Here is a 24,035-nt window from a genome sequence, read left to right as displayed (position 1 = left end):
GGGGGGGAGCGGAAGAGAAGGCATGTGTGAGAGGAGGAGGAGAGAGAGAGAGACAGACAGACAGAGAGGAATGAGAGAGAGAACAGACATGGGTCATTCCTGTTTCTTTTTTTTTTGGTTCCCCCTCCCTTCCCCTGTTCCCCTGTCAGAGTCTTAAACCAGCAAACTCTTTTCACGATAATTTTTCCTCAATGATGTCTTTGAGCCCTGTGCTTACCAGAGTGTTATCCTCCCTTTCAGGAACTTTGACACGGTTGTGGAGAGGTTCGAGTCCATGACTCCACCAGGCAGCCCCCTGGTCTCTGACGCTGAGGATGACTCCTCGACGCAGTCTAGTTCTGTAAGTGTCCCAAGTTTCTCGTCTGGTTCTTTGTCTCAGTGTCTTGTCTAATTCTGTGTCTTTGTGTTTTGTTTACTTTTGTGTCTCCGTCTCTTGTCTAGTTCTGTAAGTGTCCCTGTGTCTTGTCTAGTTCTGTGTATTTGTGTCTTGTCTAGTTTTTTGTCTCAGTATCTTGTCTAGTTCTGTGTCTTTGTGTCTTGGCTGGTTCTGTGTCTCAGTATCTAGTCTAGTTTTGTGTCTTAGTGTCTTGTCTTGCTCTGTAAGTGTTCTGAGTGTCTTGTCTAGTTCTGTGTCTTCGTGTGTTGTTTACTTTTGTGTCTCCGTGTCTTGCCTAGTTCTGTAAGTGTCCCCAATGTCTCGTCTGGCTCTGTAAGTTTCTCAGTGTCTTGTCTAGTTCTGTGTTTTAGTGTGTTGTTTACTTTTGTGTTTCAGTGTCTTGTCTTGTTCTGTGTTTCAGTGTGCTGTTTACTTTTCTGTCTCAGTGTCTTGTCTTTTTTGTTTCAGTGTCTTGTCTAGTTCTGTAAGTGTCCTGAATGTCTGGTCTCGTTTTGTAAGTTTCTCAGTGTCTTGTCAAGTATTGTAAGTGTTTCAGTGTCTTGTTTAGTTCTGTTTCAGTGTCTTGTATTGTCTGGTTCTGTAAGTGTCTCAGTGTCTTGTTGCAAGTGTTTCAATGTCATCATGATGCTCTACACGATGCTGAAAACTTTCCAGAAAATTATAAGTTCTTTTGAAGTCATAATGAACTTGGGGAAGCTAATTTTCAAGTAGGGAATGGACTATACAAGTGCAGTCTAGTATTATTGTACTATGACTTTGGTTTTTTCTGATTATTGTGCTTATTAATATTGTAATAATGGGGATGATGATGATGAATATATTATTTCTATCATAACTATTACTGCTGTTTTTAGAAGTTTGCTGTTATTTTACTCCACATTGCTTCATGGTGCACATAGGGTAGAAAATAGTGGTTGTCCTATAAAGACTTGACTATGATTAGAACAAAACTCAGCTGGTTCAGAAGTTTAGTTGTATTATGTCTTTCAAGAAGTGCTTCAAATGTTTTGATGTTTTGCATTCCTTACGAGCTACTTGTCTTGCAATCAGTCAAAAATAATGGCGATTTTCCTTGATTTTTTAACTCCTTTATATAATCCTATTTGTGTGAGACATCATGATGAAATCAGGTACTCATCAAAATAATGAAATTGAAGAAATCTGCATTTTTCTGCCGGTTTTGTAATTTTCACAGAATTTTTTATTTTTGACTCTACATCTTTTATGTCTATTTAATAGCACATTTCTGTGTGGATTTTACTGAAAAATGTTAATTAAAGGCACAAAAAATGTGAATTTTCAGTTTCCAGGGACTTTCAAGCTATGCAAGGTACCAACCTTTGGTGGCTATTTTCTCGCTAATTTTCCCCTGAAACCAGGACACCTCCATCTTCTCCAATTGCAATGTCTCATCTTATATTCAAGATAGTACTCGTGAGCAAGCTTGAAGATGATACTAAAAACTCGACACGCCCAAAAATTGATGAGCACCTGACAAATATTATTATTCAAGTGTCTGTTGCTTTGGTTCTTTTGTTTTTATTTAATCAACTTTCACATGACTTTAACGTTTTCAAAGAAGAAATGACAGTGCTCTTGAAAAAGGATTTGGCAGACAAATATAAATGTTGGTTTTTTACTTCATGGAGGAAAAGGATTGAGGAGGGGGGGGGGGGGGGGGGTTTCCTCATCTGCTATTAACCTTGTTTTTGACTTTCGGCAAGAATTTTGTTGTCATGTGTTAAGTGCCAACACACCTTTGTACTGGCTCCATGTTGATGAGAAGATGCGGCGCGGTTCTAATCGTCCACAGAACATGTCAGACTCATTGACAGACGACCCGACGCATATCATCAACATCGCCATCAAACGTCTCCACACGGACGAGGACGACAAGCTGGCCACACTCTTACAGGACTTTTGTCGCAGCAAGGTCAGGGTCCTTTGTGCCATTTTCCCCTCTCATCGGTCGTCCACTCCGTCTTAACATAAATTATTTTCTGTTTGCTCAAATTTTCTATGCTTAAAATGTCTTTCTGTCCAGGATGTAGTTACTGGATAAGCTGCATGGTCATAGAAAGATCTCCATTCTTCATGATCAGTCCTTTGCAAGTTTACTCAACTAGAAAGTAGGGAAAGTGGGTGGTTGGCAGGTGCTCAGGTGTAGTTTGCTTCTTCTTTCCTATCATACATTTATTGTACTTCCTCTTTGTGTTTCTTGCTCTCATGTAACACTTCTAATATTTGTCACTTATGGCCATACTGTGTTGCAAGTAACATAAAACTTCTACTTAAACAAAATGAAAGAAAAGTAGTGAGAGTGGGTGGTTGGCGGGTGCTCTGGTGTGGTTTGCTTCTTCTTTCCTATCAAACATCTATCGTCCTTATCTCTCCTTCTTCTTTTTTATGTTTGTTACTCTCTTGTAACACCTCTATCTTCTGGCGCTCATATGACCTTATGCAGTTGCGAGTGCAGTAATACCTCTACTAAAACTAAACTAAACTAAAAAGTTGTGAGGAAAGCTTTTGAATTATGCGTAATGTGTTGAGTGTGTTTCTAGGATGAAAACTACTGAGCTTGCAACACTTAACAATATTTTTCTGACATGGAGGCATATTTCAGTCTATGAAAACCTTAGTGTTTGTCAGAAAATATGTTCTAATACAACCTTATGAATAGATTCAGTAGACGTATACCATTGCTTTTGTCATATAGGATAATGAAATTCTTAAGTGAGCTAAATAAATAATAAATAGCATTAAATAGCATTAAATACCTGCTCAGATTTGACTAAAAATTATGTGTACCCGTATTTAAGTAAAAGTGGATACTGAATAGGTCACATGCTGTATCTTGGTCAATTGCTGGGCTTTTTCTGCCTTGTTTTTTCCATGCCACATTACACATGCCAGATATACTGTGTGGGTAGTTGGTGGGTGCTCTGGTGTGGTCTGCTCCTTCTTTCTTATCGTGTTAAATCTGTTGTCCTCATTTTTCCTCCGTCTTTTGTTTGTATGTATGTATGTTACATTCTTGTAACACCTGTAATCTTTGGCACTTCTATGACAAGACAGTGTTACAAGTGCAGTAAATGTCTTACTAAAACTAAATGTAAAATTTACTTGTTCTTTTCCTCTCCTTCATAATTCCCCCTGATTTGTACTTAGCCGAATGTATATTTGTTCAATTTGTGCACACAATGTATTGTTCAATTTGTGCACACAATGTCAACCAATTCTTTTTATTGTGCATTATTTCAGGAGGCAGCTTTGAACGCTAAAGGAATCCGGCGTGTGACGTTTGTGGTAGCAAACAGCGTAAGTGGCTGCTCCTGCATGGGGTTAAGATACACGCTGAATGTGTTATTGTGTGAACATGTTCAGTTTTCCTTTCTGCGATCAAACTTTGTTCTTGACTGGTGACAAGACTTCCGTTGTTATATTTTAAGTGCCAGCACATCCTTGCACTGGCTAAAAAATGATGAGAAATTTACACAACGCATTATATGTACGGGTGGTTGGCGAGTGCTCAGGTGTGATTTGCTCCTTCTTTCCTATCAAACATCTATTATCCATATTTCTCCTCCATTTTCATGTTTGTTACTCTCTTGTAACACTTCTAATCTTTGGCTCATAACCTAATTGTGTTTCAAGTGCTGTAAAATGCTTACCAAAACAACGTATGTGTTGTTTTTCTTGGACCACCTGTGATGTGTTTGTGCTCCCTTCACGTTACTGAGTGTTGAGTTGGGGTGGTGTGAAACGAGGGGAAGACTTTATGTTGATGAAGAAGTATTACCTATAGTATAATAAATTATTAAGAAGTCCACATATTAAGAAGTGAATTAGAAACAAAGTTTCATTATATTTCATGTTTTTGGTTGCCACATCTGTTTTAACATATTTATTGAGAATTATATAAATGTTTATTTTTCCTTTGTATCAATAGTGAAACAGGCCTGTTAAAGTGCATTTGTTTTTGACACTTACACAATCAAAATTTTGTTGATAGTGCAGTAAAACCTGTACTCATTCAAAGTCAACCGTTTTGTGTTTCTTAAAGCAGAATGTGCAGGACAAATAAAGTTAATCAAGTCTTTTCTCTTTAGTGAAAACTAGATACAGGGATAGGGGCGTTGTTGTTAACTTAGTCACCACGTTCAGCATATTTGAGTGGACTTTGGTTTAGTTTTACTTACACACTTTAAGTCTTTTCGCTGTGTGATGATGTTATAACATTGCTGTTTGCTTTGTTTTTCTTACAGAGGGCCATTCCAAAGTACTTCACATTCAGAGCCAAATTTGACGTAAGTCTTTGGGCATGTGATGGGTTTCTGGTGAGGTTTGCTCCTTCTTTCCTATCAAACATCTATCATCCTTACCTCCCCTTCTTCTTTTTTATGTTTGTTTCTCTCTTGTAACACCTCTAATCTTCTGGCGCTCATATGACCTTATGCTGTTGTGAGTGCTGTAAAACCTCTCCTGAAAAAGAGATTAAAAAATATCTCTCCTTCTTCCTTTTTTGTGTTAATTACTCTCTTGTAACTCCTCCAATCTTTGACACTTGTATGACTTAATTGTCTTTCAAGTGCCATAAAACTCTTGATTAAAACAAAAATGAAGCGAGTCTCCGGGTCATTAAAAATGTTTGCATCCTTCCAAGTGCAAATTAGCTTGGACATTTGTCCAGTAGTTATGCTCTTCTTTCTTCAAATTTTCCTTTGTAATGCTTTACTGAGGGAGGAGATGCATTAATAGGTAGTTGGGAGGACACCATAGGTAGGTCCTATTCCTTTTCTGTCCCTATCTTCTTTCTTTCTTTCATTCTTGTTTTTTTTTTCCTGAACTAAATTACCTTAGCTTCAATGTGTTTCCCTGTACTCAAACAGAAGAAGGTCCTTTGGCATTCTAGCTTTGGGTTTCGGTTATTTTAGAATAGAAAAAAAGAGTTCTTTGTTTGGTATTATTATTGTTATTCATGATTAACTTTTGTACTTCAGTCTCACTGACTTTTATCCTGTATTTTTATGTCTTTGGAAATACCAACAGAAATAGACATATGTGCCAATTGTATATTGATGGAGTGTTTTTCATGGTCTCCGTTGTTCAGTTCCGAGAGGACAGGATCTATCGGCACTTGGAACCAGCTCTCGCCTTCCAGCTGGAGATCAACAGACTAAGAAACTTTGAACTGGAGGCGATCCCCACCGCGAACCTCAAAATGCATCTGTACTTGGGAAAAGCCAAGGTGAGGGACGCTTTTTGCCTTAGAATGATACAGAGAGCCCCAAAGGCACACACACACACACACGCACGCACACACACACACACACACACTTAGAGGCACGCACAAATGCACACACTCACACACACACACAAACACATACAGGCACGCACAAATGCACACACTCACACACACACACAAACACATACAGGCACGCACAAATGCACACTCACACAGACACACACACAAACGAACAGACTCACTAGCACACACATGTGCACACACATATGTGAGGCATCATGGAGAAATCAGGCGCTGGTCAAAATAACAAAATTGGAGTAACATGTATTTGCCTACCAGTTTCGCAATTTCAATCAAATTTTTGTTTTTTTGTTCTACCCTTTTATGTCCAAATAAAAACACATTTCCATGTGAATTATAATGGAAAACGTTGATTAAAAGCTGAAAATATGTAATTTTTCAGGTTTCACTTAAGCTATTGAAGTTATCAAACTTTGGCGGTCATTTCCTCGCTATTTTTACAGCTGAAACCAAGTGAACGTACCTCTTTCTGTCACAAATATCTTCACTTCTACTCAAGATAAATGGGTATTTTGTCATTAAAAGCAAGATAAATGAACGAGCTTTAAGATGATACCAAGAACTCCACATGCACAAAAATTAACGAGAGCCTGATTCCACTGCGTCGTGACACATATTATGCACATGCACATCCACTCACGCACACACCAGGCACACACACACACACACACACATCATGCACCCAGGCACACACATACACTTTCTCTTCAAATGAAGATTCATCTTTTGATTCTTTTATTAATATTGATGTAATTTTTATGTATTTTTCCTCAGTTTTGAGTTATTTTTGGGTCCCCGCATTTGTCTCCCTTTCTTGTTCTAGCATCAGATCACCAGCTTGGGTAGTTGGCAGGTGCTCTGATGTGGTTTGCTCCTTCTTTCCTATGAAATATCTATCATCCTTATCTCTCCTCTCTTCTTTTTTTGTGTTTGTTACTCTCTTGTAGTACCTCTAATCTTTGACAGTATATAGCCTAATTGTGTTGAAAGTGCAGTAGAATTCTCTTTAAAACAAAAATAATCACTTTATTTGTGATTGATACACTTCTCTTATACTTAAATCAGTTTTGGTTGCTAGGCAAACTGTTGTGTTCCATTTCTTCAGATTTTAGTATGCCCGCTTTTCTCCTCATCATATTTTGTTTTCTTTTTCTTTTCAGGTGGCTAAAGGCCAAGAGGTGACGGACTACCGCTTTTTCGTCCGTTGTATCATCCGACATTCCGACTTGATCACAAAGGTATCTGTTCGCTCACTTTTTTAAAAAAATAGCGAAGAATCCACTGTAAATGAAATTTGACATTACTGTTGAAGTAATAGGACTTAATCATGTGATCATAAGTGGTACTTAATCTAATTTGCTTTTGTGTAGAATTATTTAGTAGGGTGATGGTTGTAGATGTCACTTTAATGGTCTGTGAGGTTGTTATTATATTTTAGCATTGGTCTCGGTGGGGGATGGACAGAAAATTGGGGGAAAAATCTCTTTTTGATTTCCTTTTTCTCCATCTGAATTTCACTGTATTGAATCGATATACTGCAAATACACGAAAGATTAAAACTTCTTTGTTAGTGGGATAACACACACGTATAGATGTATATGCTCTAATGTACGTGTGTGTGGCGTCGGTGGCCCAGTGGTTAGGCTCTCGGACTCGCAACCGTAAGGTCGTGGGTTCCAATCCCGTTAGGGGCCCGACGTTGTGTCCTTGGGAAAGGCACTTTGCACAAATTTTCCTCACTTCACCCAGGTGGAAATGGGTACCCAGCTATAGACAGAGAAAGATCTTGTCAGTTTGATAGTGTTTGAGCGCGTGAAATCCGCTGCTTGCACTGTAAGCTTCCTCGGAAGCTGAGAATGTTTCGGAGTGTTCTATGGTCTGCTGGGGTAATAATATAGTGTAAGGCGCCTAGAGCCTGCTGTTGAGCTGGGATATGCGCTATACAAATGCTATGTATTATTATTATTATTATTATTATTATATTTTAAAATATTTTTTCATTTACTCAGCCTCTTTCCCCTCCTTACATGTCTTTACTTTTCATGATTAGTAGACAACCAGGTGTGTCGCTGGTCAGGTGATACTTTGAGTCTAGAGGATTTGAACACATATCTAAAGGAAACCACTGAGAATGGGTCAGACTAAAGTGTGTTCTGACTGTTGTTTGTGTGTGTGTGTGTGTGTGCAGGAGGCGTCTTTTGAGTACCTGGAGAATGAGGGAGAGCGGACACTGCTGGAAGCCATGGACTCCCTGGAGGTGGCTTTCTCACACCAGTCGGTTAGTTGTGTAGTACTCTGTGTTTGTGTGTGTATGTGAGTGTGTGTTTGTGTGTGTATGTGATGATTGTGTGTTTTTGTGTGTGTGTGTGTTTGTGTTCGAGAGAAAGAGAGTTTATATGTGAGTGAGTCAATGAGTGTTGCTTTGATGAGAGCAGTAACGCACTCATTATTTTGTGAAGCTTACACGTGTGCTGTAACACACTCTTTCTATGTCACCTCCTTTGAGTTTGCTGTGTGACCTGTTTTGTGTAGTTGAATGATCAGGATATGTTTTCTGTGTTATGCTATAGATGTCTCTTTTGTATTTTATTGTGGCTGTCACAAGAAAAAGGAGTCTTGCTCTAAATGTTTTGCTTACCTTGTTTTGTAGAGATAACCAGGGCAACTGTTTTTTTCTCAGGCCTACGATGATGTTTATTTATTATTTTTAGTTTAATATTCGTGTTATATGTAGATGTTCTTTGTATCATAATTTTTAGATATTTGCTCTCAAATGTGTTGTGGAGATGTGTAAAAATATGTTTCGCAAACTCACTGTTTTAGAGATAAGAAACCTTTAGGCTTACTGCATGTTTATCTGAAGAATGACACTGTGTACTGAGTAGCCAGTGGGCTATTTTTCCTCAGAGCTAATTCTTGCAGATTGTCACCTCATAGGGAAAGAAAAGAGAAGTCAAAACTTTTGACTTTTGTGCAGAATTTGTTACCTGTCATGTTCTTGTTGTTTCTCAAATATGTGTCCGCAAGTGTGTCTTGTATGTTTGTTGCCTCTCTGATGTGATTCCTGTATGGATGTAGTGTTATACAGTTAATGGTCTGTGTCAGCACCCACAGCACGCAAGGGAGGATGTAGTGGATACATGTTGGCTTTCCTTTCATAATTGTGGCATTTTGTCAGGAAGAGAACCGACAGCAGGTTATACTTATTGTGTTGATCAAAATGAATTTGGTGGATTGAAAAAGCCTCTAGGTTAGAAGAAATATTTTTAGTTTGTGTCTTTGATGTTCTGAAAGATTCCAAGTCTCTAAATGAATTTTACATATTCATTTTGAGCTATTGTTGTAGTAAGTCTAGCCAAATGAAACCTCTGCTAAAGTATTTTTAGCAATGATCCTTTATAAGAGGTATACGATCTTTGATATTCATCAACAGATTACTGTATTTGTAGTTCAAGTATAGTTACCTTTCTGATCTCTAAGTGGGAATGTTCGTTATGGGAAGCTGGGGGTTGTGTTTTTAAAAATATTTTTCCTATTTGGGTGACTGTTAATGTCATGTGAAAGTATTGTGTTGTAGCTTCCATTATTGTCTAAAGCTCCCTTAAGGCTAATATATAAATGTGAAAGAATTTACGGCTCTCCTGTTGCGTTGGAATTAACTTTCTGCACTGTGCACCATGACCCCCCCACAGGTGTGTGGTGACAACAAAGTTGTAAAGGTACTCCTCTTTGTTACTGCCCGTTGCCTTTCCAGTTCCATTAGCTTTGTCCGATGTTTGCTCTTTGTTCTGTGGGAACGTAGAGGTAAAGACATAAAAATGGAAATAAATGAGAAAGCTCAAGACACAGCATTTGGCTATTTTTGCGTCTTGTTGTATGCTCTACTTTTTGGGCATTTTTTCCTGCACCATGAGAAACATTAAAAGAACTGTTGGTTGGTTGGGGTCTTTTTGGGACAAACTGTGATGTTGTTTAGACAAGAACAATGGTTTGGGTTAAAAGGACAGGGTTCTGTTTTCTTCCATTTTGAAGATTTAATTTTTTTTTCTCAAATTCCTTGCCTGTTTCGAGTGACACCATTTGAACACTATGACTCACGTTTCCTTGAGGCCTTAGCTAATTTTGTCTTTTTTCTGTATAGTTTGGATACTTTCCTTTTAAGAAGGCTTCTTGAGAAACATGTAGTACCATATAAAACAGATTTTCTGCAGACAATTTGTTTTAATTAGACCTGTTTTCCTCTGCTCCAGTAAGTCACAAGGTGGGCAGGTTGTTTTTTTCCTGTAAACACGTTTTGCTAATTTACATCAACTTTAGGTCAAAGTCTACTGGATGTTAAAAGAGAAGATGTCGTAGTCTCTTATGTAAATAACTGCTGGTGTATGAGCTTGTTGAGTTTATTGGTAGCGTTGAAATGAACTGCCATCCACTGACAAGTTATGTGTGAGTTATGCGGATGGCTTAAGTGTAACCCCTCCACCCCACCACCCCCCCTTCCCCCTATTTTTACCATCTCCAGTCCTCCTCTGCCTTCAACATAGACATGGTAAGATCCACTGCCCAGAGTTTCATTTCCCACCTTGTGCATATTTTACCATGCACCTTGGCCATGTTCCTGTCAGTTCTAGTGTGTCTCTGTTTCTGCTGCTGGGTAGAAATTGTTCTGAAACTGGCGTTCCTGAATTGACTGATTTTTTATGTTTAGTAGCAATAACATAGTGGGGTCAAAGGTTGGTCCTGTAGTGGCTGCTTTTGTCCTGAGCATGTGTATGAAAGGGTTACTAAAGATATTGTGTGTTAACTTCCTAATATGTACTAGTCAGATCAACACCTTTTCACTCCCCCCCCCCCCCGAAACCACAAAGGGGCTTTTTATTTAGTGCTGGCTGTTAGCCATATCTTGGGACAACAGTAGTTTTTATCATTGTACATACAAATTACAATGCTATATAGATGCATTGAGAAATTTTTTCATTTGTTCAGGAACAATATGTCCTGACGTCTTTGGGATTTGAGACGAAAACGCTTTGTTGAAAAAATGTTTTATTGGTACAATAAGAATGATAAAACTTTGCGTATTACAGAGAGTGGTAGCACTTGAGTGTTGTGAAGTGTGTACAAGTTCTGAGCCCTCTGTGCAGGTGATTGTGTGCCCTCAGACGCACTATTATACCTAGAGCCTGTGTGGACCTGTGTGTTTTGTCTTACTGAACACTTGTTTTGTGTCTCGTAAGCTCTGTTAGAAGCTCAGAGATATCAAAGAGTCAGTCTTTTTTTAAATCCAGATTTGACAAACGCAAAGAGTGTTTGGATGAATCTCTTGTGTGTGTCAATATTTGTCAGAATTCCACGCGGAATTGTTTATCAATTGTCCTCTTACTGAACTGTCACTTTAGTTGAATTCTGCTGATACAGTAGAACATGACTATAGCGGCACCCGCTACAGCAGGACCTTACCGGAATCCCCCTTTTTTCCTGTGTAAACTCAATTACTTATGCTTGGATATAACCAAAGAGTCTACATAACAAGAGGGGCCACTTCTCTCTTTGAGCCAATTAAAAAAGTGTCCTCAAAATTCGGTGGCGCCCTCTTTGCAAAAGCGCACCTTTAGCAAACAGAGTTATCCTACTTTAAAAAATCAAAGTGAAACTAGCAAGTTTTTTAATGAATTTCGGAAGAACGCTTTTTTAAAATGGTTACGCTGACAAAAAACCCTCTTCCGGAGGAAAGGGTGATTGTTTTCTTCGTTTAATTTGACTTTAGAGGTCATTAAAATTTTTAAAAACTAAAACTCTGTACTGAACGAACCCGAACTGCTGATGAACAGCAGTCGATCTGCGCACGCAAGGAGGTGCTATTCCTATTCTTCTTCTGGAAAAAGGAAAGAGAGCTTCAAAACAGACTGCAGCGCCATCTGAAGCAAAGAGCATACTTCCTGCGGACACTTTTTTGGCTGAGTGGCCCATCTTGTTATTTACTATCTTTGATATAACGGGGCAAGGAAAGTTCTGAACTCGGATACAGCGGGAGAGATCGAGCGAGCTCTAGCTAGAGAGTTGGGTATGGGGGGTGGCAGGCAGTCAGCGGTGCAGCATTGTGATTGGCCAGTCCAATGATGAATGAGGTGGGACAGGCGACAGAGAGGGATGGTGCGGAGAGACGTGTTACGTGAGCCACTCCAAAGTGATGTGCCATAGGCTAGCCCTAGCTGGAGAGTTGGGGGGGGGGAGCTGTAGGCGGGCTCCAAACAGGCAGTCAGCGGTGCGGCGTTGTGATTGACCAGTCCAGTAAAGCGTGAGGTGGGTCAGGCGGCAGAAAGAGATTGTGCGGAGAGACGCGTTGCGTTAGCCAATTCAGAATTTAAAGTGATGTGCCATAGCCTAGACACTCAGTACTGTATAAGAGCGTATAGACCCTAGCCCTAGGCCTAATGTAGGCCAAAAAATAAAAGAAGAGAAGTCTGTGTAGTGTGTGATTCCTGATTTATTGAATTGTGATGGTTGATGCTCAGGCATACGCACGCATCCACTTCACTAGGTCTACTGTTGGCCTACCAGTACAATAGACAGCACAAGTAATAAACTGAGGAAAAGATAGCTTCCAACAAAGACTAAAAGCAAGAACTGTAAAGGCGAGGTCAGCATTCAAGCAATTGTCAAAAGTCTGGAAAGCAAGCAACGTCTCACTGCACACCAAGATTCGACTCTTTAATTCCAATGTCAAGTCTGTGCTCCTCTAGGGCTGTGAAACTTGGAAGACAACAAAGACACTGCTGAATAAAGTCCAGACTTTCATCAACAGATGTATGAGGAGTATCCTAAGAATTAAGTGGCAGAATAGAATAAGAAATGAAGAGCTATGGGAAAGGACAGGACAAAAGGATATAGAAGTAGAAATAGGACTAAGAAAGTGGCGTTTGATGGGACACACCTTCAGAAAGCCCAGCGGAAACATCACATGACAGTCGCTGCAATGGAACCCACAGGGAGCTCGAGGCAGGGGTAGGCCACGAAAGACATGGAGGAGATGTGTGGAAAGGGACATGAGAAAGATGAAGCTCACTTGGAAGGAGCTGGGAAGGATGGCCCAGGATAGAAATAAATGGAAGGAGCTTGTATGTGGCCTGTACCCTGCCAGGGGTGAAAGGCATTGATGATGATGAACAAAGACTATAGGAAATGATTCTCACTCAAATTAAAGGTCGAGATAATCAACGAAGTTGACAAGAAAAGAAAAACTAATCTAAAGCTCAATTTTTCTAAATATGGAAGGGGGGTAATCATGTGGAGATATAGAAAATTTTCAGTTATTCTCCTTTGCATTCCTACAGGGGGGAACTCACCAAAAGCAGGTTTATTCATCTGGATCCAAAAGTCCTGCTAAAGCCGTGTTCTACTGTATTTTCCCATTTTGTTGTACTTTTCACGTTCAGCACTTCTCGGTGATGTGGTGGCGTACTTTCTTGTTGGATTTTGCTATTCTTTGATTTTTTAAAAACAATTATAATTTGATTTGATTTGATTTGGTTTTTATTTTCTTGGGAAGGGGGGTGGGGAGTGGATGGAAGGTTTAAGGGGTAAACGTATAGTTCTATCTTTTGTTTTAGCAGACATAATGATATAAACTCTTGATCTTGTCATTTTGCTATTTTTTTTGCTGGTGTGTTTGGGGTGAAATAAAAAAGTTCTCGAATGTGTGGTACATCTGAAGATAGGACAGATATAGATTTGTATGAGGAAAAGAAGAAATTTTGGTATATATGAAGGGAGACATAGATTTGCGCGAGGGAAAGAACTCTTCTTTATTTAGACTGGTCGACAAACGTTTTTGATGGCACCTCGTACTGTGACTTTTTGAATTGCTTTTTTTTTTCTAAATTGGTATTTGTTCTGGTGTTGTTGGTGTGCGCATCTTTTTTGTCCTTTCTTTCTATCACTCAGTTTTTTTCCCACTCAGATTTTTCCGTCCTGCAATTAGCTTATTGTGCTATTTTGAGTGCATTTCTTTGTTTTCGGAACCAGTCATGCCCTCAGTTGATGTACTGCGCGTGTATGTAGCCCTGCAGATATGAAATCTTGGTTCTGAGAGAGAGAAAGAGGGATTATTTATTTTGAATTTGTATGTTTTAAAGTACATTTTGCTGCTCTGTAGTTTTTGTGCTTTAAAGAAAAGAGGGGGTGAATGTTCATAGTTTTTTGAGTTTTTTTCTTTTGTCTTGCCATACTAGTTTATGTGAATAACATAATATGACTATACAAAGTATTCACTAGCAGATCTTATCAGCATTCTCCACCTACTGTAGGATAATAATCACAAACAAAAACTAAGAAGAACAGTGTGCATGGTGTGTTGTGATGATGGTTTTTGCGTCCACACTTTGCTGACAGTCTGTTCTGCGCCCTGACATGGGTGGTTAGCGAATTCTCTGGTGTGGTTTGCTCCTTCTTTCCTTTCAAAGATCTATTGTCCTGAGCTCTCCTCCTTTTTTGTGTGTGTGTGTTTTTTACTCTGTTGCAACAGCTCTAATCTTCGGCACTTATTTCATCTCGTTGTGTTGTAAATGCCATAAAACTCTGACTAAAACTTTTTAAAAACTGAGCCCTGACCTCAGTCAAGCATAAGTTTGTTGAGAAAATGTCTACTCACAATGTTGTTTGTGTCCCAGACTCACAATAACTTTCTGTAGATGTGATGCTACTTGTTCTTGAGCTCGGCATTCTTGTGATACCTGTGGCTGGTTGGTGTGTGCTCTGGTGTGGTTTGCTCCTTCTTTCCGATCAAACATCTTTCGTCCTTATCCCTCCTCCTCCTCCTTTTATTTGTGTGTTACTCTATAGTAACGCCTCTAATCTTTGGCACTCACATGACCTCTATTAGTGTTGCAAGTTCCATAAAACTCTTACTAAAACTAAAACTTGTTGTACCTACCCACCCCCCCCCAAAAAAAAAACACCAAAAAAACCCAACAACAAACAAACCAAAAAACCCCCCCCACAAACAAACAAGAAAACAACAACAAACAAACAACAGCAAAACAAAAAACATCTTTTTTCACCTCTGTCTGACAGTTGTTTTCTGGGTACTAATTCTTCATCTTCCGATTTCAGTGTATAATCCCTGCTATGAATGTAGCTTCATTTTAAGCTCTCTTTTTCTGTAGGCGGTCTTGTATTTGTCCATTTGTGTCTTCAAGTGATTTCGTTTCTTAGAAAAGAGGATACCCCCCCCCCTCTCTCTATCTGTTTCTCTTTCTCTTCCTCCCCCCTCCTGCCTTCTCTCACTCTCCTCCGGCTTCTGACTTGCTCTCTTCCAGTACCCTCTCTCAGACGGTCTGTACCACTCCTGAATAAATCTCTTGGCCTTACAATTTTAATGCTTCTGTTTTGTACACCCATAGACACACTCCTCATTTTGCTAGTAGTTGGAGGGGGGGGGGGGTGTGGCACTGGTGGGTCCCACTTATTGTTCTCCCCTTCGTTGTTTCTGTCTGTTTATCTCGCCTTTTCCAAGATCCTTTCACTCAGTGGTTGTTTTCATGTCAGTTTGCTTCTGTTTACTCAAACAAAGTGGGTAGTTGGAGGGCACCACTGGTAGGTCCTACCTCTTAACTTTCTCTCTGTTGTTTCTATCTGTCTGTCTTATTTTATCTCAGCACTAAATGACCATTATTATGTCAATTTGCTCTACTTTAATACACAAACTGAAACAAAACGAGATTGACACCCCCCAGTTTTACCCACTGTCAAACTCATTTCCCATGCTTTCCTTTGTGTTTCCACAGTCCAAAAAGACAGACTGCAACCACATCTTCCTCAACTTTGTACCCACGCTGACCTTGCAGGAACCGGGCAAGGTAAACGTTCAGTTTTCCTCATTGTCTACAGTCTAACATGACCTTTTTGCGTTGCAAGTGCTGCAAAACTCTTCTTAAAACTTAAGTGCTTGTCAACCCCTACCTTGGGATCGCTCCTTGGATAGTAGACCAGAGAACAGTTTTGCCACCTTTAGTTAGGAGGTTTTAATTTTTGTACTGCACACCTGCATTTCCATGCAGGGCACAAAATAGCACCTTTCACCACCGGGTTGATCCCCATCACCCACCAGAATTACCAAATTGCCCACCAGCGGGTGATACCACCCACTCTGGCAAGCACTTGTCTACAGGGACGCAGCTTCTTACTCAGTCGGATCCACACTGTACTTGTTCATAGTTTGACTATGTTTTTAAAACGTTTCCGTTGTCTCTCTATCTTCAACTGTATTTCTCACCAGCGTTTCTCACCTCTGTCCTTATGTCTATCGTTGCCTGTATTTTTCATCTGTCTCTCACCTCTAATCTCACATTTGTCACTTGTATTTTTGACCTGTATATCTCACCTCTATCCTCTGCCCTCACATCTCCCGACCTCAGTGCGTTATTGTCGTATCTCCATTTTTTTAAACAGTGAAAATGTGACATCTTCTTAAGCAAACTCTTTGATATGAACTGTTTTCACTGTTATTAAAAATGGGGATACGACAAGAAAGCACTGGGGTCGCGAAAACTGTCACCTGCATCTCTCAACTCCATGCTCAACTGTATCTTCACTGGTATTTCTCACCTCTTCCCTCACATCTGTCACCTGTATTTTTCACCTGTATCTCTCACCTCTAAACGCAACTGTGTCTTCACTGGTATTTATCACCTCTATCCTCACCTGTATTCCCCCCAGCTGGTAGAGACAGTGCGTAGTATGATCATGCGCTACGGCTCACGACTCTGGAAACTGAGAGTTCTCAATGCTGAGCTCAAATTTACTATCAGGTGAGCCACAGTTTTCTTGCTGTCGTTTAGTATTCTATGAATATTGGTTGTTCCTTTGGACTAGGGCCTAGTGTTACGCTGTAGTCAGCCTTTCTCTCTCGCTTTCTCTCTCTCTGTCTCTGTCTCTGTCTGTCTCTCTCACTCTGTCTCTCTCTATTTCAGTCTCTCCCACTCTCTCTCTCTCTGTCTCTATCTCTCTGTCTGTCTGTCTGCCTGTCTGTCTGTCTGTCTGCCTGCCTGCCTGCCTGCCTGCCTGCCTGCCTGCCTGCCTGCCTGCCTGTCTGTCTGCCTGCCTTTCTGTCTGTCTATCTGTCTGTCTGTCTCTGTCTGTCTGTCTATCTCTGTCTCTGTCTCTCTCTCTGTCTCTGTCTCCCTCCCTCCCTCCCTCCCTCCCTCCCTCCCTCCCTCCCTCTCTCTCTCTCTCTCTCTCTCTCTCTCTCTCTCTCTCTCTCTCTCTCTCTCTCACACACACACACACTCTCTCTCTCTCTCTCTCTCTCTCTCTCTCTCTCCCCACATTGTTAATGTAGGTTGTTGGAGAGCGCCATTGATGGGTCCTACTTCTTTTCTTTCCCTTTGTTGTTTCTGTCTGACTTTCTTCTTGCTGTTTTCCCTGCACAAAATGACTGCTATTTTGTTGATGTGTTTCTCTTTACTCAAACAAACAAACGAACAAACAAGGTTGTCCGAGGGTGCTCTCCACCCACTGTGGTCTCATTACAATGGAACTACTCTCTAAGTTGAGTCTGTGCAGCAGCATTTTTGTTATTGTGACCCTGATTTTTTTTGAATTTGTTTTAACTGACTCACCATTTAAACGACTTCTCTGGGTAGTTAGAGGGTGCTGCTGGTAGGTCTTGCTTCTTTTCAGTCACTGTTTTATTTCTGTCTGTTAGTCTTGCATTTCCCCCTGCACTCGATGTTCATTTTTGTGTTGATGATGTACTTTGCGTTACTCAAAGAAATCGAATGCCGACTCCGCTATGTGTCATCTATTCCTCCCCACCGCCAGAATCTACACGCTCGGCGGCGGTGCCAGCTTCCCAATCCGAGTGTTCATCACCAACGAGAGTGGATACTACCTGGACATCAGTTTGTACAGGGAGGTCACCGACCCCAGGACGGGACAAGTGAGTCATCCCAGTCCCTTCTGCTCTCTGTTTTAGAAAATAACAACTGGAAGATCATTATCATCATCATCACCATCACCATCATCGTCATCACGTTGTAATCATCATCATCACCACCATCACCATCATCATCATTGTCGTCATCATGTTATCATCATCATCATCATCATCATCGCCATCATCAGTGCCTTTCTCACCCTGGATCAGGGCATAGGCCACCTTCACAAACATTGTTCACTTTACCCTACCTTGTGATAGCTTCTTGACATTATTCCACATCCTCCTACTTTTCTGTACATCATTCTCTGTGAAACTTCTCCAGGTTTCACATGGCCTTCCCCTTGGATAGTAGACCAAGGTGAAGGTCACAGTGGAAGGATGTCGATGACATACTCATGAGGGGTCTTTACTTGTACCAATTTCTAAAAATACAGGGGGGATAAAAAGCTCAAGAGAAAATCAGGACCATGCAAAATTAGAAAATAAGAAGCCTACAAAGCGGAGCTATGTGGAAAATTTAATTTAAAAAACATTAGAAAATCTGTGGATTTAGTTTGCTCTGGCTCTCTGTAACTGCAACTCAACATGCATGTTGCCACAATAATTTTTTCTTTAGATGAGGGGGGAGGGTATTGCAATTATTTCCATATTAATCATTTCTCTTTCTATGAGAATTGCAATTTTTCTTTCTTTGACACTGATTTTCTCGTGAGCATTTTATCTCGATCATTCTCACAAAATTTGTTTTTTACTAGATCATGAGCATATAGCTGTCATTCTTTTGTGATTTTCCAAGAATATAAACTGGCTGTCAGTTTGGAGACAGTTTGCTTTGTTCTGTCTCGACCAGAATACCCTATCATGGGTGAATGCTCCTTTCTTGTTTCTCCATGGACTCCTGATTTCCTTAACACTTTGCAATCATATTTTGGGGAAAATCCAAAGAAACTGGGTAGTAACAAAGATAGTACAAGACAAGATGGGCCACTCAGCCTAAAAAGTGTCCGCAGGAAGTATGCTCTTTGCTTCAGATGGCGCTGCAGTCTGTTTTGAAGCTCTCTTTCGTTTTTCCAGAAGAAGAATAGGAATAGCACCTCCTTGCGTGCGCAGATCGACTGCTGTTCATCAGCAGTTCGGGTACGTTTAGTGCGGAGTTTTAGGGATTTTTTTGTTTTAATGACCTCTCGCCCTTCATTCTAAAGTCAAATTAAACAAAGAAAACCATCTCCATTTCCTCTGGAAGAGGTTTTTTGTCAGCGTAACCATTTTTAAAAAGCGTTCTTCCGAAATTTATCCCAAAACTTGCTAGTTTCACTTTGATTTTTTAAAACTCAAGTAGGATAACTCTGTTCGCAAAGAGTGCGCTTTTGTGAAGAGGGCGCCACCAAATTTTGAGGACACTTTTTTAATTGGCTCAAAGAGAGAAGTGGCCCATCTTGTCTTGTACCATCTTTGGTAGTAAACATCGCCAATCGGCAAGATGAGGTGGCAAATTAAATTCAATAATTCTACTGACAACACCCCGGGTGTACCTTTTTATTGCTCATTTGTCTCTTTTACTCAAAAGGGTTCTCTCTTCTCCTGCTTTAATTATTGTTCTAATGAATTGCAGGGATTTTACTGACAGCCCCCAACTTTCCCACCCCTCATGTACCTTTTTATGGCTTATTTGTCTCTTTTACTCTGAAGAGTTATCTTTTTCTCTCCCGCTTTAATTACTATTCAAATGAAATGCTTTGATCCCCCTCTCTGAAGAGTTATCTTTTTCTCTCCCGCTTTAATTACTATTCAAATGAAATGCTTTGATCCCCCTCTCTGAAGAGTTATCTTTTTCTCTCCCGTTTTAATTACTATTCAAATGAAATGCTTTGATCCCCCTCTCTGAAGAGTTATCTTTTTCTCTCCCGCTTTAATTACTATTCAAATGAAATGCTTTGATCCCCCTCTCTGAAGAGTTATCTTTTTCTCTCCCGCTTTAATTACTATTCAAATGAAATGCTTTGATCCCCCTCTCTGAAGAGTTATCTTTTTCTCTCCCGCTTTAATTACTATTCAAATGAAATGCTTTGATTCCCCAACCCTTTTGTACCTATTTATGGCCCACTGATCTTATTTTAACCTGAAGGGTTCTTTTTTCTTCTCCTGCATTGATTATTATTCAAATTTTTAGAATTTAATAAACACAAAAATAAAAGTTTTGTCTACTGCGTGTTGGTATTCGAGTGTGCTTTTTTCAACCACAGATAATGTTTGAGGCGTACGGAGAGAAACAAGGTCCCCTGCACGGTCTGCTCATCAGCACCCCTTACTTGACCAAGGACCATCTGCAGCTCAAACGCTACCAGGCTCAGTCCTCGGGCACCACCTACGTCTATGACTTCCCAGAAATGTTCAGACAGGTCAGTTTTGAAGGGGGGGGGGGGGGGGGGGGGGGGATGAGGAGATGTCATTTTATTTGTCCTTTTCTGAAAATTTGTCTTACAATGGCCAGTTTGAATACATGGACATGGTTTAAATCATGACATGCAAATAGAAATAAGTCAACAAATTTACGCAAGAGTATACAGTACTTGTTCTTTTCCACAATGCCAAACCACATAAAATCTTACTAAACTGAAACGGATACCTTATTGTGAGCTTGAGTTAAAGTATTTTGCTCTGGCATTGTTTGACATTTCTATGTTTGACAAAGTTTTTTTTCTTTTCTGCAACTAGGGTCTCACTATGTATGTATGTGTGTGTGTGTGTGTGTGTGTGTGTGTGTGTTTTGATGTGTGTACACTGAATTTCTGTTGATGCTTTTAGCAGACCAGTCAAAGGATGGTCCTGGTGTAGGTCCTTATTTTTTACTCTCCCACTGTTGTTTGTATCTGTTAGTCTTGCTTTTTCCTCAGTCCAAATTACCATTATTTTATTAATGTTCTGGATGTGTTTACAGCCCTGTTTCTTATCAAACTGTATAAAATGATGTTGAAAGGGGCTTAAAGCAGCGTCTAAATCTCTACCTTTATGTTCAGGCCCTGCTCAAGATGTGGGAGTTCCACCAGAAGCTACACAAGATGGAGTCCGACTCACGGCCTTTGGATGTTGTCACCTGTAAAGAGCTGGTGTTGGGCAGTCATGGTCATCTCTGTACCCAAAACAGACTGCCAGGAGAGAATGAGGTCAGAATTTTTACTCACTCACTCACTATTAACTCATCCACTCACTCACACGGCTTGAAGTACGTAGTGGAGTGTGTGGCCATGCTGGCTGAATTTTACTGGATGTTGTTGTTGTTAGCGATCCAGTGGCATCTGAGCGTTAACTCTTCTGCATGATGCCATTCGGTAATAATTGCATGTTTGTTATAATTGTTGTCTTGAGGAGTAGAGGCAATTAGATGTGTGGGGTAGCTTGGGAAGAAAACATTCCCTTAAATCAGTTAGTTTTCAACAGAAGAACAGATGATGTTCCACTGTCTCTGAGGGGTAGTAACATAGTGCAGCAGACTGCTTTACTCCAATTCGGTTGAGATGTTGGTTGAGGGGTACATGTTGTGTTCTAAGTTGGAAGATTATGGATTGATCTCCCCTCCTCAACTCATTGATTGGATCTTTGACCAGTGGTTTATTCATGTGGCCATACATCCTCCTACCTGTCGTACCTGTGGCCCAATCATTCATCCACTCTTCCTTGAGGTTTGACTTGATCATTTGGCAGCAGGTGGTGTAATTCGTAGGAATTTCAGGCTGAGGGAGGCTAGCTCCTTTCTTTGCCAGAGCATCAGCTCTTTCATTTCCCGGTATCCCAGTGTGGGCAGAAATCCATTGTAGGACTACTCTGACGTGGTGCCTACTTATCAAATTATGTAGACTCCAAATCAAGTGCAATATATCTTTGTTCACATCAGTCTCACTCTCAAGTGTCTCTAGTGTTGAAAGGCTGTCTGTAAAGATAACGATGTCTGTGGTAGCAAGTGGGTTAGTGTCAAACAAGTAGTTGATGTAGTTTGCTGTGTTGGTGATAGCCTGTTGTTCGGCAATGAAATTGGAGCAGAAGGACCCGCTGGAATTAAAGACTTCTTTTTTTTATCCCACTGGGCAAGTTGATCACTGACCCATATCCAGCGTTGATTGTTGCCTTAAAGGCAGATCCATCAGTGTATGAGTGGATCCATGTTGGTGGATAGGAATCAATGGTTTCAAGGGCAGAATGTTTTAGTGCTACAGGATATGTGTTTTTATTGCTCTTGTCCAAAAGTGTTTTCCTAATTTCTGGCTTTGCTATGGTGAGATGTGGTGGGAGAGTTGAGGGAACTCTTTCAAGAGGTTCTCGTCTTTCAGGAAGGTGATGCTTTTCTTGGAGATTGAGAACAGTGTCCAGTACAGATTTTGTATTTTTTAGTCTTTGATTAGGTTTCCTCTTGTCAACAAGGATTCTATTAGGGTGGTTATTTTCTAGCCTTTTAAATCTTTCATATACTTCTAAGGCTGCCCGTTTTCTTCGAGTTTCTAATGGCTCAATATTTGTGTAGATTTCACAGGCCGCAGTCGGTGAGGTTCTCATTCCGCCAGAGATAAGACGAAGAGCTTAGTTTTGGATGGTGTCCATTGAGTTCTTTGTAGTTTTACTGCAAATGTTTTGTAGAACAAGATTATAATGTTACTGGATGAATATTTGCAAATGCCAACTGATGGAAAAGGTTAATGGTTTTCAGAGCTGAGTGAAATAAGCTGTTTATTTTGTATGGACAGTACACATGAATGAATATTACAGCATTGATTTCGAGTTGCGATTTTTTGTTCTCTACTTTCGTTGTTCACTAGCAATGTCTTTCAAGTGTTTGTTTTCTTTTTGTTCTTTTATTTGACCAGGTGTCTGACTGTTCATTTGTCTAATTGTTTTGTCTGAGAATGCATCAGTCCCTCTGTTAGTTTGCCAATCTATTTTAGTTTCTGCAGCAACAGTTTTTCCTGCATGAGGTAATGTGCTAGATCGTATTCCTGCATATAGCAGTATTATTGTTAAAGTAAGACAGGTTTTTTAATGTTATATCAATAATCAAACCGCGTTGATAGGGGCGTTTAACCTGTACCATTTTGAATGTTATAGTTTGATGAGAGCACAATAACCCTGCGCCCCTTTCCAGACCATGAGTTACATTTCCCAGGGATTTTTTTCCTCTCCAGATTGGTATGGTTGCCTGGAAGGTGACCCTGAAGACACCAGAGTTTCCTGCAGGAAGGGATATAATCCTCATTGCCAACGATATGACACATAAGATCGGATCTTTCGGCCCTCAGGAAGATTTGTTGTTCAAGGTTAGTTTTAAGTTTTAAATACTTTCTGAGGCTCTTGTTCTAAATGCAAAATTCTTTGTTAGAGTAGGGGTTCATAGACTGTGGAGAAAGTAACGGGGTGCGTTGTACTGGACAATGCTTGAGAAGTGACTCTGCTGATCAGCTCACTGTGCAAGTTCAGTTTTGTAAGAAGCATAATTGAAAGTCTATACTATCTGCACTTGAGTCAGTTACTTGAGTGGGTGGTTGGTGGGTGCTCTGGTGTGGTTTTCTCTTTCTTTACTTTCAAACATCTTTCGTCCTTATCTCTCCGCCATCTTTTCTTTGAATATTATTCTTTTGTAACATGTCTAATCTTGAAAACTTATATGACCTATGTGTGTAGCAAGTGCCATAAAACTCTTACTAAAACTAAACTAACTAAAGTTACTTGACCAATAATTTGTAAAAATTATAACAGGTCAAATTACCATATATGCAATCATCAACCATGATCAGTCATTTCTACGGGACTAAGTATGATGCTTTTTATCTTTTCCCTATGTCCAGAGAGCCTCGGAGCTGTCTCGTAAGCTGGGCATCCCTCGTGTCTACATCTCAGCCAACAGCGGCGCTCGCCTGGGGGTGGCCGAGGAGATCAAACATCTGTTCAGAGTGGCCTGGGTTGACCCCAAGGACCCTGAAAAGGTCAGTGGCTGATATTGTGCTCTCTTTTGTCTCACCCTTCTGAAAGTGACCGTTTTTATTTTGTCGTCAACTTTCTGGAAAATTTCCAGAATGCAGATTTGTCTGATGTTCTACCCTTTTTAAAAACTTGTCCTTTGTGACTGTTACATATATGGCCTATCGATTGGGTGTTGTGGTGTGGTCTGCTGCTTCTGCTTCTTTTCAGCGTTTCTGTTGTCCAATTGTAAACCCCCCCCAGGCGGTGCTACTGACTGAAGTGTCTTTAGGCCATTCCCAAAGGGGGGGACATTTACATCTCGAGTTCTTATGCACGGTAGAATCGTAATTGTAAATGGGCTGATTCATCAATGTCATGTTCATAACTCTGCCTGAACTGCAACAGGGAATTGCTGCTTTTTCTTTCTTAAT

At 40.3% G+C, this 24,035-nt stretch overlaps 1 protein-coding gene across 3 annotated transcripts in view; it reads left to right on the top strand.

Annotated features, from left to right (window-relative positions):
* The window catches only part of LOC101855694 (acetyl-CoA carboxylase), a gene marked incomplete at its 5' end in the record, with an annotated part of 72,560 nt that overhangs the window by 27,380 nt on the left and 21,145 nt on the right, over nucleotides 1-24,035 (top strand). Inside the window, 16 exon segments of one of the 3 annotated variants that reach the window (XM_013086742.2) lie at nucleotides 241-340; nucleotides 2,211-2,330; nucleotides 3,659-3,715; nucleotides 4,663-4,704; nucleotides 5,508-5,645; nucleotides 6,884-6,961; nucleotides 7,912-8,001; nucleotides 9,416-9,442; nucleotides 10,243-10,269; nucleotides 15,506-15,577; nucleotides 16,437-16,528; nucleotides 17,541-17,658; nucleotides 19,902-20,057; nucleotides 20,676-20,822; nucleotides 22,830-22,961; nucleotides 23,490-23,627. In XM_013086742.2, the coding sequence (XP_012942196.1) occupies nucleotides 241-340; nucleotides 2,211-2,330; nucleotides 3,659-3,715; nucleotides 4,663-4,704; nucleotides 5,508-5,645; nucleotides 6,884-6,961; nucleotides 7,912-8,001; nucleotides 9,416-9,442; nucleotides 10,243-10,269; nucleotides 15,506-15,577; nucleotides 16,437-16,528; nucleotides 17,541-17,658; nucleotides 19,902-20,057; nucleotides 20,676-20,822; nucleotides 22,830-22,961; nucleotides 23,490-23,627 (1,534 nt within the window). 3 annotated transcript variants of the gene reach the window in all.

This window comes from Aplysia californica, unplaced genomic scaffold, assembly GCF_000002075.1.
Source record: "Aplysia californica isolate F4 #8 unplaced genomic scaffold, AplCal3.0 scaffold00019, whole genome shotgun sequence".
Lineage (NCBI taxonomy): Eukaryota > Metazoa > Mollusca > Gastropoda > Aplysiida > Aplysiidae > Aplysia > Aplysia californica.
This window is presented reverse-complemented; position numbering and strand designations above follow the sequence as displayed.